The 14,922-nt window shown below is 37.5% G+C and overlaps 1 protein-coding gene across 6 annotated transcripts in view; it reads left to right on the top strand.

Annotated features, from left to right (window-relative positions):
* GK5 (glycerol kinase 5) overlaps window positions 1–14,922 on the top strand; it is a 79,919-nt gene that overhangs the window by 46,934 nt on the left and 18,063 nt on the right. For 5 of the 6 annotated variants that reach the window (XM_040480376.1, XM_040480375.1, XM_040480378.1 and 2 more), the window contains 2 exons: window positions 3,253–3,379; window positions 4,893–4,997. In XM_040480376.1, coding sequence (XP_040336310.1) covers window positions 3,253–3,379; window positions 4,893–4,997 — 232 coding nt within the window. The remainder of the gene's footprint in view (window positions 1–3,252; window positions 3,380–4,892; window positions 4,998–14,922) is intronic. The other variant, XM_040480374.1, reaches the window with a different exon arrangement.

Raw genomic sequence — 14,922 nt, 5'->3', positions numbered from 1 at the left:
GAGGGGAGGGAAACATAAGATAAAAACAGAGAGGCAAACCTTAAGAGACTCTTAAATACAGAGAACAAACAGTTGCTAGAGAGGTGTGGGGTGGGGGATGGGCTAAATGGGTGATGGGCATTGAGGAGGGCGCTTGTTGGGTAGAGCACTGGATGTTATATGTAAGTGATGAATCGCTAAATTCTACTCCTGAAATCATTATTACACTGTATGTTAACTAACTTGAATTTAAGTAAATAAATTTTTAAAAAAGAAGTAATACTAAGCCTTCTTTATGTTGTAAGATTTTGGCACATGTGCATAAAGCCCATTCTGCTTCTGAAAAAAAAAGTCCTCTCATTGCCAGATTTTTGCCATGCTAATGTCCTATAACATGGCAACAGCCTGGTGCTGAGTCAGAGAAATTAAGATGGGTAAACATTGCCAATTAAATGAGTAGTTGGGGCTATCAGAAAACCAAGATGACTGCTTAGTTCTTCCCAGCTCCCTGGCAAACACTATTTTTCAATTTGTATATTCCTTCATGCACCATAGGGCATTTAAGATGACCCAAATTATGAATAGACATTGGGAGGGAGACTTCTATAATATTGCAAAAACAATTTACCAGGAATTTCTGATTTGTCAGGTCCTCCTGGAAAAACTGATTTTGTTCCCAGAGCCTCAGACCTCCCTGCTCTGGCCCCTTTTAACACCTGCAACTGGACTTCATTCAACTGCCATTTACTATGGGTTATCAGTATATCCTTGTTATTGTTTGTATGTTTTATGGATGGGTTGAAGCCTTTCCCTGCTGCAAAGCTGTGATGCCCTCACAGTAGCAAAGAAACTGTTAGAAAACGTTTTCCCATTTGGGGCATACCTTCCACAATCTCCAGCAATCGAGGCACCCATTTCACAGGGCAAATCCTATGAGCCTTAACGAAAACCTCGCAAAACTTATTGAAATTCTATCGGTATACAAGTGTCTGCTGATCCTTTGTTGTCTCATGCTATTAAGACCAACTACTGTAAACCTCTAATATCTTATGCTCAAGCCTATCATCAACAAGTTAAAGAAACCTTCTCAGATTCCAATTCAAATGATCCTGTTGGTCACAATGTAGAGCCTGGAGATTTAGGTATTCGGGAAACATTATCAGAGGAAGGTAGCTCTCAGGCACCATTTGAAGAGGAATCTTACCAAGGGCTCCTGATCACTGATACTGCTGCAAAACCAGAAGGGATGGAGCCTTGAGTACATATCTATCAGCTTGTGAAGGCTCCACCTGCAACCAGGCCCTATACAGACACTGGAAACCTCCAAATCAAATTGATGAGGAAGAGAAATTGCTTACATCAAGGCATCCTGCTTCTGCCCAAGACTATGGATCAAGACTTTAAACTTTAAACATGAAACTCTTTCTCCTTCTCCTTTCTTTTACTGTAACATTGACCTGGAAAGAAAATGCCCTCATCTGTTTCTCCCCAGGCCATTGTTAAGGGGGTAAACCTTTGGAATTTAGAACAACCTTTTATTTCAGGCCATGAGAAAGTCTAACTGACCCCCTAACTTTTCACAAGCAAAATAAGGCATTTCTTTGGACAACTCCCCAGAAGTTTCATTGTTGAGCTAGAAAGGATCTGCTGGGAGGCTTTTATGATTCAGGATTCATTCCTCTTGGTAGGTCCCTACGTCCCTTATTAGGGATAAGCGTAAATAAACCTATGATCAGGAACTTCTCAATTCTTGAAATTATTGCAAAATCTGCTGCTAAAGCAACTGCTGTCCAACAAAGATCCTTAGACTCTTTGGCCAAAGTTGTTCTTAATAGTAGGACAGCCCCTGAATATCTTTTAGCTGAACAAGGAGGTACCTCTGCTGTGGCCAACACCACCTGCTGTATCTGGATTAACCCTTCTGGGGAAATTGAAATTTAATTACATAAGATCACTGAGCAAGCTGCTTGGTTTAAAAGAATAACTTCTTCAGCAGGGTCTTTCTTTGATTTTAATTGTTTTCAGTCTTGGGGACTATGGCTCTGAAGTGCTCTCAAAACACTGGGAATTATCCTGCTTGTAGTTATCGTAATAATCCCCCTGGTACATTGTATTCTCTCAAAAGCTTTAAATGCATGTTAACTGCTAACCACCAAGCAAATGATCTCCCTAAGACTGGAATGTCAGAAAAGGAATGAAAAGGACAATTGACTTAGAAATTGTGAACCTGAAGTTGTAACCTGTGAATGTCACAGAGATTAAGCAAAAAAACCATCATGACCTGTGAGTGACACACAAAGGACCAGTAACAACTGATTAGCTCTGGAGCTGATGGCAGAGAATGGCGCTAATGCTTTAAATTTTGATCACATCTCTCAGTTAAGCTGAGAGTCTGATCAAAGGGGAGGAAACTGTTAAAAAGAAAACCACAGGCGTCAAATGGTGGTCCCAAGCCAGTTAACCAAGACTTAACAGCTAATCTATCTGCAGTTTCAACCCCCCAAAAATATAACCCTTAACCAGTCAACATGGGAATTCCCTGGTCAGCACTAGGAAGTTTAACGATAGACTCTTCTGTTCCCCTTAGGAAGGTGACCTTGCCTAAAACAATGGATTCTTTGCCAATAGTTTCCTTTTTTCTCCGCTCTTTCTCTACTTCTAAAAACTATCCTTTTCTTTAGCCCTTTGGAGCTCACCTCTGCTAGATAGGGTGCTGCTCAATTCATGCATCAATTAATAAAGCCAATTAGATCTTTAAAATTTACCCCATTGAATTTTTGTTACTTAACAATGTATATGTACGTTTAATTATTTTCACAAGATGTTATATTTTTTCTTCTAACAAAAATGTATGGTTGGGAATGTGTGGTTTCAACCTACATGTATTTAGATTAAGCATACACCTATCACTCGTTAAAAGAGAAATTTGTGAGGTCAGTTATTTGACTAATGAATGAAACTGCTTTTAAGTTAAAAAATCTTCGTTGTTTTTTCTGCACAATTTTTATTCTGACCTTTATTTCTAATATTATTCCTGTGACACTTGAACATCATAAAGTAGATTGCCCACTAAAAATTCCCGAGGCACATTCCCTAGAGAGACTTCTATCTTATTGTTGCTCTTTGTTCTTTCCAGGGATTTTTTTTTTTTAGGAAAAGGAAAAAAGAAAACAAAATTTTGAAGTATGAGAATATAGTATAGGAGACAGTGGGATACAGTGAAATAGGCCACTGCTAAGGACCAGCCATCTTACATTTGAACATTTTTGGTAGGTTGCCGATCAGCAATCAGCCATGTTTGGAGAATGCTGCTTCCAGACTGGAGACGTGAAACTTACCATGGGAACTGGGACATTTTTGGATATTAATACTGGAAATAGCGTGCAACATACTGTTGGAGGTAGTTGGAATTTATCTTTTTTATTGACAAATATCACTTATTTTCATATTTAACTTTTCTGATACTGTTTTCCCAGTTTATATTAAGGACACTCTGTAATATATTTTTTTGTTATTATTCTTAGTTAATTTCTATTTCCCTTCTTTCCTTAAAAGCATAAAAAATGAGAAAGATGTTATTATAGAAAAACTCAGGATTAGGGTATTTTGGTCAGTTTTCCAAATATTTGCCTAATTTGTTATATGTGTATAAAACATCTTTCTAGGCCTCTAAATTTTCTTTTTATGTGTTAGCAATTCTTTTTGTGAAAAAAAAAATTTTTTTGTGGTAATTCTCAACTAGTGTTCCATGCATATGTAATGGCAATTGGCAAGAAATTGATCTCCCCGATGGAAGACATCCTAGGATGTATAAACCAAGAAATTTAGATTGTGGAAGAACACCCTAAGAGGCCTGTGGGCTCTTAATCTGGGCTATGGTCTCCTACTGTGGTTACTAAGAGGTAGATTTTAAAATGTTTTTCTTAGGGTGCCTGGGTGGCTCAGCCGGTTAAGCTTCCAGCTTTGGCCCAGGTCATGATCTCACGGTCTGTGAGTTAGAGCCTCGAGTTGGGTTCTGTGCTGACAGCTCAGAGCCTGGAGCCTGCTTCGGATTCTGTGACTCCCTCTTTCTCTGCCCCTCCCCCACTCGTGCTCGCGCTTTCTCTCTCTCTCCTCTCTCTCTCTCTCTCTCTCAAAAGTAAACATTAAAAAAAATAAAGAAGCTTGGTTTCTCTTAAAATATATATATACCTATATATAAATATATATATATTAATATATATATATTTTTTTCTTACCTTCCATCCCCCCTCAAGCTCTTCCTTTTCCCCTAACTAGGGAAATGGAAGCTAGAAAATCTGATCATTGATTGCAACAGGTTGTTTCTACTTAGGAACCTCCACAAATAAATGAGATAGTGTAGTTGGTTCTATTCCTCTGTTTCTAGAGACATAGACATGCCTATGGATAATAAAAGCTAATGTTTAGTGTTCATTTTACATATCAGGCACTGCACTAAGTTCTTTTTATGCATTAACTCAGTTTATTCTCACAGTAGCTCTCTGAGGTAGACCATTTTACAATTGAGGAAACTAAGGCTAAGAGGTTAGAAATTTGTGAGACCACTGACTTCAGAGCCACTTTGCTATTTTTTTTTTTATTTTTTTAAATGTTTATTTATTTTTGAGACAGGGAGAGACAGAGCATGAACGGGGAAGGATCAGAGAGAGAGGGAGACACAGAATCTAAAAGAGGCCTCAGGCTCTGAGCTGTCAGCACAGAGCCCGATGCAGGGCTCGAACTCATGGACCGCGAGATCATGACCTGAGCCGAAGTCGGATGCTTAACCAACTGAGCCACCCAGGCACCCTGCCACTTTGCTATTTTTTAAGAAAATCAAATTGTTCTACTGTAGTCATCTCTGGATGAATTATCTATTTATATTTGACTTATACTGTTTCTTTGTTTCTAAGGCTTTTATCCACTAATTGGGTGGAAGATTGGGCAAGAAGTTGTATGCTTAGCTGAAAGCAATGCAGGAGACACTGGTACAGTCATAAAATGGGCTCAACAATTAGGTAAGTCATCTTATAGACAGATTTCATAGGCCACACTTAAAGAATTCAAGAATGCCATAGGACTACAGATCAGTAGGGAATGAATGGATTGTTCAAATGAGACATAAAAGGAACTAGAAAATATAGGGCATTGTTTTATTATACTGGGATAGTAAAAGGCTAGGCATTAAGGCCAGATACCATAAAGAAAAAGAATAATAAATTTATATAAATTATTAGAATGTGTAAGGAGAAGGATGCCATAAGCAAAGTTAAAAAACAACTTGGTAAGAACAATTTGTAGCATTCGTCAGAAAAATTAATAAAGATGACGAGAAAAAGTGGGGGTACCTGGCTGGCTCAGTCAGTTAAGTGTCTGGCTCCTAATTAGGGCCCAAGTCATGATCTCGTGGTCATGAGATGGAGCTCTGTGTCAGGCAGTGCGGACCCTGCTTTGGATTCTCTCTCTTTGCCCCTCCCCAAGCTTGCACGCTCTGTCTCTCTCTCTCCCTCTGTCTCTCTCTCCCTCTCTCTCTCAAAGTAAATAAATAAACTTAAAAAAAATGACAAAAATGGACAAAGGACAGAAGTACAGATATCACAAATCAAATAACTATTAAAAAATGCTATTCAGAGTCACATGGCTGCTCTGTCAGAAGAGCTTGTGACTGTTGATCTCAGGGTCTTGAGTTCAAGCCCCACACAGGGTGTAGAGATTACTAAAAAACAAAACAAAACAAAACAAATGCAATTCAATTCAATAATCAAAGAAATACACATCTAAAAACTGATGTCACCTGTAATTGGCAGAGATTAAGTAGTTTGATGATGGTCAGCATTGGTGGGACTATAGAGAAAAAACTCTTCTTGTTTTCCTTTGTGATGAATGTTTTTTTAATGTTTATTTATTTTTTTTTTTTTGAGAGAGAGAGTGCAAGCTGGGAAGGGGCAGAAAGACAGATGGAGACAGAGAATCTGAAGCAGGCTCCAGGCCCTGAGCTGTCAGCACAGAGCCTGATGCAGGGCCTGAACCCATGAACCACAAGATCATGACCTGAGCCAAAGTTGGAGGCCCAACCAACTGAGCCACCCAGGCACCCCTCCTTTGTGATGAATATTAACTGGTATGGCCTTTCTGGAGGACAAGCAGGCAATATGTGTCAATTTATAGAGTGCAGACCCTTTGGCCTCATTCTATTCTTTGTTTCCTAAGAAAACAATGGGACAGATACGCAAAGACGTATTAGTGCAGCAGTTGGAAATAAGTTCCTGTCTAATAATAAAGCATTACAGTACATCCATACAGTGGGACATTGTACAGTCGCATGTAATGGTGTAGTTGTATATCTTATTGATGCAGAACGCTGTCTATGGCACATTAAGAAGGGGATGAAGCAGTTGCAGAACAGTCTATGTAAATATTTTTTGCTTTTATTTTACAGTTTTATTGAGATATAATCCACAAACCAAATAATTCACCTATTTGAGGTGTAAAATTCAGTGTTCTTTAGTATGTCTCAGGAAGGTGCAACCATCACCACCATCTAATTTTAGAACATTTTTATTCCCCCTAAAAGAAACCTCCATATGCACTGGCATTGACTTCCTATTCTATCCACCTCCCCTCAGCTACCATGGATCTACTTTCTGTCTCTATGGATTTGCCTATTCTGGACATTTCATGTGGATAGAATCAAACAATATGTGGCATCTTGTAACTGCCATCTTTTATTCATCATAACATTGCAAGGTTCACCCATGTCATGGCATATATCAGTACTTATTTCTTTTTATTGCTGAATATTCCATTATATGGAAGTACCAGAATTTATTTATTCATTTATCAGATGATGGACATTTAGGTTGTTTCCACTTTTTAGCTGTTGTGATTGACGAACAGCCTGTATATTACATAGCCTTGTTTCTCTGCTGTGCCCCAGTAACACAGGTCAGGGGACATTTTTTCCCTAGCAGTATCACTTTTAATTGCTACACGTCACATCTGCTTGCTCCGGGCGATCCCCTAAGACTTCCCCATGCTCATTTAAAATACCGAGGACTCTTATTTACTCGAAATAAGGAAACCGATTCCTCTCTGGTTATCTTCCCAAGAGAGATAACATATCCTTCATTAGAGAGAATGAGATAAGCATTTTCTCACATGTGAACTAATTTTAGGGAGTGAACAGATACATGTTACTGGTGATGAATAGGATCTTAGTTCATGGTTCTGCCTCTCTCTCCTCCTGGGGAAGAGAAGTGTGGCTTCCTGCTGAAGCTGAAGTGAAACCCAGCAAGAATGAAGCCTTGAGTTCTCAAGTAGACAACGCAGGCCCAGGGTCTGTAGAGGGCACTACCTGAGTGTTATTGGTGAAAATACTAGACGCTGCTAAAGACACTCTACATGTTTTCTATGGATCCAGCCTGCTGAGCCAGGAGAAAATCCCCTTATCATGTGGAGAAGAAAGGTGGCCTGGCGAATCCCTGGCTGAGCCTGCCAAATGACATCAGTACTGTTTGGTCTGCACTGCCCCTCTTCCAATCTGAGTGGGGAGGCCTAATCTTTCTCATATCTCCAGAAACCAGAGAGCCAAGGTTCACTCCCCTACTCTCATTGCCTGATAACCCCATAAGCCTGACCTGAAAGAGAGCACAGTGTAGGAGCATACAGCGCCCTGAATGGGAGTGACCAAGCTCAACAGGTAGCTCCTATGCAGGCAGAGAGGATGGGAGAAACAGAAGATTAAAATAACACCAACAAAAGTCAAACTTAAAGGGATGAAAGAAAATATTACAAAGAAATGTCTGGAAAACACAAAGAGTTTTGAGGAACAAAACCAAGATATGTAAAATGTAAAAAGAAATACTAATAAAACAAAAAATAGTGCTGAAAATCCAAATAGGAATCAGGGAAATTTAAAAACAAAGAAGACGAAACAAATAGAAGATAAAACTAAGAGGTAAGAGATACAGAGGAAAGATAAGAGAAAAAAATATGTGAATACTAGTCTTTTGTGGCATATGAAAATGTAATTATGGAAATGGAGTTACAAAAATGTAAAAATTGAAGCGACAAATTGGAAATAAATTTCCATGAGCAGAAGAAAGACCTTACTACACAGACTGAAATAGCTTACCAAATTGAAAAAAAAAAAAGATAAACTAAGACAGTCCTATGTGTATGAATTATCTGATTCCCAAGAATAAAGAAAAGCTTCAAGATAGGAAGAGCCGTTTATTTCTAAAGAAAAAAACTAGACTGGCATGGAAGTAGTTGTAAAATTTAGAAAGTGGAACATGTACATATTAGGAAAAAGATCAAGGAGTCAATAATCTGGTGCCAGGCTAAGATAGCATTCATATTAAGTACAAAAGGGACATTTTCTGGCCATGCAGCATATACTTTCTGAGGAAATTACCCAAGGAGAAATTACCCAAAAGAAAATAGAGCAAAGATCTCAACATGGGCAAAGCAAAGTATATAATAAATAAGGTGTGTTTCAAAAAATAAAATTTTTTATTCCCCAGTAGCAGGCCAGATTTTGTTCTTTATTATTTGAATTGGTCTTATACCAGACTGATAAAAGACATCTTACTATAATATAAAATCTTTATTTTTGTACATCAGGAACATAATGTACAAAAATCTCTTTAAGAGATTGAAATTAACACTAAAAAGAGCCTCTAATTAAACTAGGCTTAAATATTTTATGGGTAATATGTGGTTATTCTATAGAAACTTTTCTGTTAAAAGTTTCAAAATGTATTCTGTTTTTGTTTGTTTATTTGTTTTTCCCTTCTTCCCATAAATGAGTTTAATTCCATGGTGTATAACTTCTGGGGTAAAGTGCTGCTCAAGAATAGACCACAAAGTGTGCGTTTTTTCCGTTCTTCATTTTTTCTTTCTGTTCATTTATCTTTTCATTTCAAGTTCAAGGAAATCTCTTTCTAAACACATATGCGTGGGTGCGCACACACGCGCGCGCGCACACACACACACACACAAATCCTTTTCTCAGTTCCATACGTTGAAAAGCAATAGAGTGGAACATCTCATCCTATTATGTAATATGGTTAGAAATGAATAGCAAAAACAATATATAAATGGTACTTAGCCACGTGGAAATATGAAATGTCTTTTCTTGAGTAGCATAGGGCCAAGGAAAACATTTGAAACATAATTTGATAGTGTCCAAAAAATATAGAAAATGACTATAATTCTGTAAGAACAGTACTTAGAGGAAAATGATGAATCCTTATTAATAAGTAAAAGGAGAGAAGCATAATAAACTTCCCAGCCAAATAGTATAAGGATATACAAATTATAAAACTGATAAATGGTAAATAGTAAAATTGATAAACTAAATCTCTTTTTAAAATATCCAAGAATTGGTACCTTATATATGTTTCACTGGGAATATATACAGTGAGGCATATAGTGAGAAAGAGATAAAAATGAGAACTGTTTTAACTGTTCATTTTGAAATAATTTCAAACTTAAAGTTAGCAGAAAAACTAACAGAAAACTAGCAAAAAACATAAAAATAGCAGAAAAACTTTTGTATACGCTTTGCCCCATATTTGCTTTTTTTTTAATTTAATTTTTTTAAGTAATCTCTACACCCAACATGAGGCTTGAATGAATGTACAACCCTGAGATTAAGAGTTACACTTTCCACCAACCAGGCACCCCCCAGATTTGCTGGTTTTTAATGTTTTACTGTGATTGCTTTATTGGTCTACCTACCATCCATCCATCTGTCCCATATGCTGTGGGATAGATAAATATCTTTAAAAAAATTGTTTATTTATTTTTGAGAGAGAGAGACAGAGACTGGAGGGGTGGAGGCAGAGAGAGAAGGAGACACAGAGTCTGGAGGAGGCTCCAGTCTCTGAGCTGTCAGCACAGAGCCTGATGCGGGGCTTGAACTCATAGACCACAAGATCATGATCTGAGCCAAAGTCAGATACTCAACCAACTGAGCCACCCAGGTGCCCCTAGATAAATATCTTTATAATTTCCTGAGCTCTTTAAGAATCTACTGCATGCATCATGCTCCTTTTCCTGTAGTACTTCATGGTGCATTTCCTAAGAACAAGAATATTCTCTTACTTATCTAAAGTATGGTTATAAACTTGAGAAAAGTTAACATTGGCTATACTGTAATACTTAAAAAAATTTTTTTAATTTAATTTTTTTTTATTTTAGAGAGACAGGGAACAAGCAGGGGAGAGGGGCAGAGGAAGAGAGAGAGAGAGAGAGAGAGGCAGAGAATCTTATGCAGGCTTCATGCTGAGCTGGGTTGGATCCCACGACTGTAGGATCATGACCTGAGCCAAAATCAAGAGTCAGATGCTCAACCAACCGAGCCACCCATGCACCCCTTATGAAATTTATAATCCCTATTCCAATTTTGTCAAATGTCCCAATAATGTCTTTCATGGCATTTTTTTCCCATTACAAGATCGAATCCAAAATTGCTTAATGGTATAATTTCCTTTAATCTTGAACTGTTTCCTCAGCTTTGTTTTTCATGCCATTGTCATTTTTTAAAAATATAGGCCAGTTATTTTCTAGAATGTCCTTTAATTTGGGTTCCTGTGACTAGATACGTCTTATGTAGTTTTGGCTGATATCATACATAAATGATAACTGTATCCTTCTTATAATATATACCTGGAGATGCAGGGTATCCTTTAGTCTTCTTTTGGTTCTATTAAATTTTATGTGGGGCACCTGGGCGGCTCACTCGGTTAAGTGTCTGCCTCTTGATTTTGGCTCAGGTCATGATCTTATGGTTTATGAGTTCGAGCCCTGCGTTAGGCTCTGTGCTATTAGCACAGATTCTGTGCTCTACCTTGCTCTCTGCCCCTCCCCCACTCATTCATTTTCTCTCTCTCTCTCTCTCTCTCTCTCTCTCAATAAATAAATAAACTTAAAAAATTTTGTTCACATGCATAAGATGTTTCCCAATTTCTCCATTGTATAATTACTGTTTTTCCTTTTGTAATAAATAACATGTGGGGAGATACTTTGAAACTAGCTAGATACCCCATTTCTCATCAAATTTCCCCCATCCTCTAAATTTAGCATTCATTGATAATTCTTGCCTGGATCAGTTTTTATTCCAATGGTTGCAAAATGGTGTTTACTAATTCTATTATCCCTTCTGTGTTTAGTAGTTAGCATTCTATTGTGCAGTGAAGAGCTTCCACTTCACCCCTTTTATTTACTAATTATCACTATAAACTCATGGTTTCTTATTCAACAGGTTACAAATCTTATAGTTCTTTTTATTTTCATGTTCAGTTTGTCCTGGATTTAACCAGTGAAAATCTTCTCAAATTATCCTCTATGTCTTTAAATGTCCATATCTTTTTTTTTTTTTAACACTTTATTAGTTTCTGGCACAAGATGTTTTAAGCTCATCTTAGGTTTTTCCTACTTCCTAAGTGGAATTAGCCACTTTCCCAATAAGCCCTAATTCCTATGAGTGGAAAATGGTATTGAAAAATAATGATTGGCAGTGTGCCTGGCTGGCTCAGTTGGTAGAATGAGTGACTCTTGATTTCAGGGTCATGAATTTAAGCCCCACATTGGGCATGGAGCCTACTTAAAAAAATAATAGTAAAATAAAAATAAATAAAGGGGCGCCTGAGTGGCTCAGTCAGTTAAGTAATTCTTTTTTTTTTCTATTTTTTATAATTTTATTATTATTTTTCAACTTAAATCCAAGTTAGTTAACATATAGTGTAATAATGATTTCAGGAATAGAATTTAGTGATCCATCACTTACATATAACTCCAGTATTCATCCCAACAAGTACCCTCCTTAATGCCCATCACCCATTTAGCCCATCCCCCCACCCTGCTCCAGCAACCCTCAGTTTGTTCTGTGCATTTAAGAGTCTCTTATGGTTTGCCTGCCTCTCTTTTTATCTTATTTTTCCTTTCCTTCCCCTATGTTCATCTGTTTCGTATCTTAAATTCCACATATGAGTGAAATCATGATGTTTTGTCTTTCTCTTACTGACTTCACTTAGCATAATATACTCTAGTTCCATCCACATTGTTACAAATGGTAAGATTTCTTTTTTTGATTGCCAAGTAATATTCCATTTTATATATATATATATACCACATTTTCTTTGTGCATTCATCACTCAGTAGACATTTGGGCTCTATCTATACTTTGACTATTGTTGATAGTGCTGCTATAAACATTGGGGTGCATGTGCCCCTTTTTTTTCAGGATTGTTTTGGCTATTCGGGGCCTTTTCTGGTTCCATACAAATTTTAAGATTGTGTGTTCTAGCTGTGTGAAGAATGCTGGTGTTATTTTGATAGGGATTGCATTGAATATGTAGATTGCTTTGGGTAGTATCGACAAGTGTCTGATTCTTGATCTCAGGGTTGTGAGTTCAAGCCCTGTGTTGGGCTCCATGCTGGGTGTCAAGCCTACTTGAATGAATGAATGAATGAATGAATGAATGAATGAAACAGCAGTGATTGGCAGCAGATTTCAACAGGGCTAGAAGTGTGTGTGTGTGTGTGTGTGTGTGTGTGTGCGCGTGTTTATTAACAATTTTTGAAATATCACACCTCCAATTCTAGTCTAGCCCCTAAGGGTCTTTGCTTGTCTTTTTATGTTCTATATTTTTATCTCTTCTACATCGAGAATTCTGGCTCCCAACAACATTGATATGCATTCATTTACTCTCCCTTGAAATATACACAAAAGATCTTCAGAATTACTAGACTGTCCCACTACAACAAACAATATTTACTCAAGATCCTTTGCAAGTTTTTTTCCCTTTATTTTAAGGGTATATGAGTATATGGTCAAAGAACACTATTCAAAAGTTACTTCAATTAGTTCTTACTCTTCTTCCTTCGACGATTTTATTAATTTGAAATAGAGTTGAGTTTGTTTGTTTCTGTTACCAGTTTTAGTTCCCTCCCCCCTGCATCCTTTTTAAAAACATTATCAATATACATATTTTTAGATTTTTTACTGTTTATTTATTTTGAGAGAGAGATTGACCATGAGTGAGGTAGGGACTGAGAGATAGGAGGACACAAAGATCCAAAACAGGCTCCAGGCTCCGAGCTGTCAGCACAGAGCCCAACACAGGGCTTGAATTCAGGAACCATAAGATCATAACTTGAGCCAAAGTTGGGCGCTCAACCATCTGAGCCGCCCAGGCGCCCCACATTATCAATATATTTTTGATACGGAATTTTAACTTGATTCCCAAAGTCAAACTCATGAAAAAAGATATGCTGAGAGAAGTTGACTCCCTCACCTGTCCCTTCATCTGTCTCCCTGCATCTTGTAATCATTAGTTTTTGGTTTATCCTTTATAAATTTCTTTTTGCAAAAACATTTGGGATACATGCTTTGTATTTTCCCTGATTTCTTACATAAAAGGTAAACTATATATGCTCTCTTGTACTTTGCCATTTTTACTTAATAATATATTCTGAGAATTACTTCACAGAGATCTTCTTTATTCTTTTCACAGCTGTACAGTATGTGTATATACATAGTTTAGCCAGCCAATATCCTGTATTTGGTCACTTAACTAATTTCAAATACTTTGCAAATACAAATAGGGTGCAATGAATAACCTTGTACATATGGATTTTCTTTTTGTTGGAGGTATGTTTTTACAATAAGTTCCCAGAACAGAGATTGCTAAGTCAAAGGATAAATACATTGTAATTTTGTTAGACATTGCCAAATTCCTCTTTGTAGGAACCGTGCCATTTTGTATTTCCACCAAAAATTTTTTTTAAAACTTTTTTTTACTATTTGTTTATTTTTGAGAGAGAGAGTGCAGGGGAGGGGCAGAAAGAGAGGGAGACAGAGGATCAGAAGCAGGCTCTGTGCTGACAGCAAAGAGCCTAATGTGGGATTCCAACTTACAAACCTGAGCCTGAGATCATGACCTGAGCCAAAGTTGGACACTTAACCAACTGAGCCACCCAGGTGCCCCTCAGCCAGAAATGTTTGATACTGTTTCCCCATAGCCTCTTTCCTCATTGAATCTTTTACATCAGTGAATGATCTGGTTGGATGAATTACAGAAGTTGGGAACTGAAATAGAAGTCTTACGTATTGTGAAGCTTTTGACCTTTTGCACAGTATCCTCTAAATGGCTCTCATATAAATGGAATCATGTAAATGGATATTGGAATCCACAATATTTTATAAATGGAATCCTATAACCAGTTGAGAAGCTTTCTTTTGGTTAACCTAATGCCTTTGAAATTCATCCATGTTTTGTATGTATCAATAGTTCATTTTATTTAATTACTCAGCAATAATCTATGTTATGGATATACCACAGTTTGTTCATCCATTATCCTACTGGAGGACCTGTGGGCTGTTGTTTCCAGTTTTGGGTGATTATAAATAAAACTACTATAAGTATTCATCTACAGGTTTTTTTTTTTTTAATTTTTTTTTTCAACGTTTATTTATTTTTGGGACAGAGAGAGACAGAGCATGAACAGGGGAGGGGCAGAGAGAGAGGGAGACACAGAATCGGAAACAGGCTCCAGGCTCTGAGCCATCAGCCCAGAGCCCGACGCGGGGCTCGAACTCACGGACCGCGAGATCGTGACCTGGCTAAAGTCGGACGCTTAACCGACTGCGCCACCCAGGCGCCCCTCATCTACAGGTTTTTATGTGAACATCTGTTTAATTTTTTAAAAATCTTTCTAGGATAAATATCTAAGAATGGGATTGCTGGCTTGTATAAACATGATGTTATATGTGTTATATAAACATACACACAAATAAGTATGAGTTTATCTTTGTAAAACACAAAAACAAAAACCTGCCAAACTGTTTTTGAGAGTGGCCATACCATCTTGCGTTCTCACCAGCAGCGTGTGTGTGTGTGTGTGTGTGTGTGTGTGTGTGTGTGTGTGTGTGTG

Source organism: Herpailurus yagouaroundi, unplaced genomic scaffold (genome assembly GCF_014898765.1).
Source record: "Herpailurus yagouaroundi ecotype Mexico unplaced genomic scaffold, PumYag 159, whole genome shotgun sequence".
In the NCBI taxonomy this organism is placed as follows: domain Eukaryota; kingdom Metazoa; phylum Chordata; class Mammalia; order Carnivora; family Felidae; genus Herpailurus; species Herpailurus yagouaroundi.
This window is presented reverse-complemented; position numbering and strand designations above follow the sequence as displayed.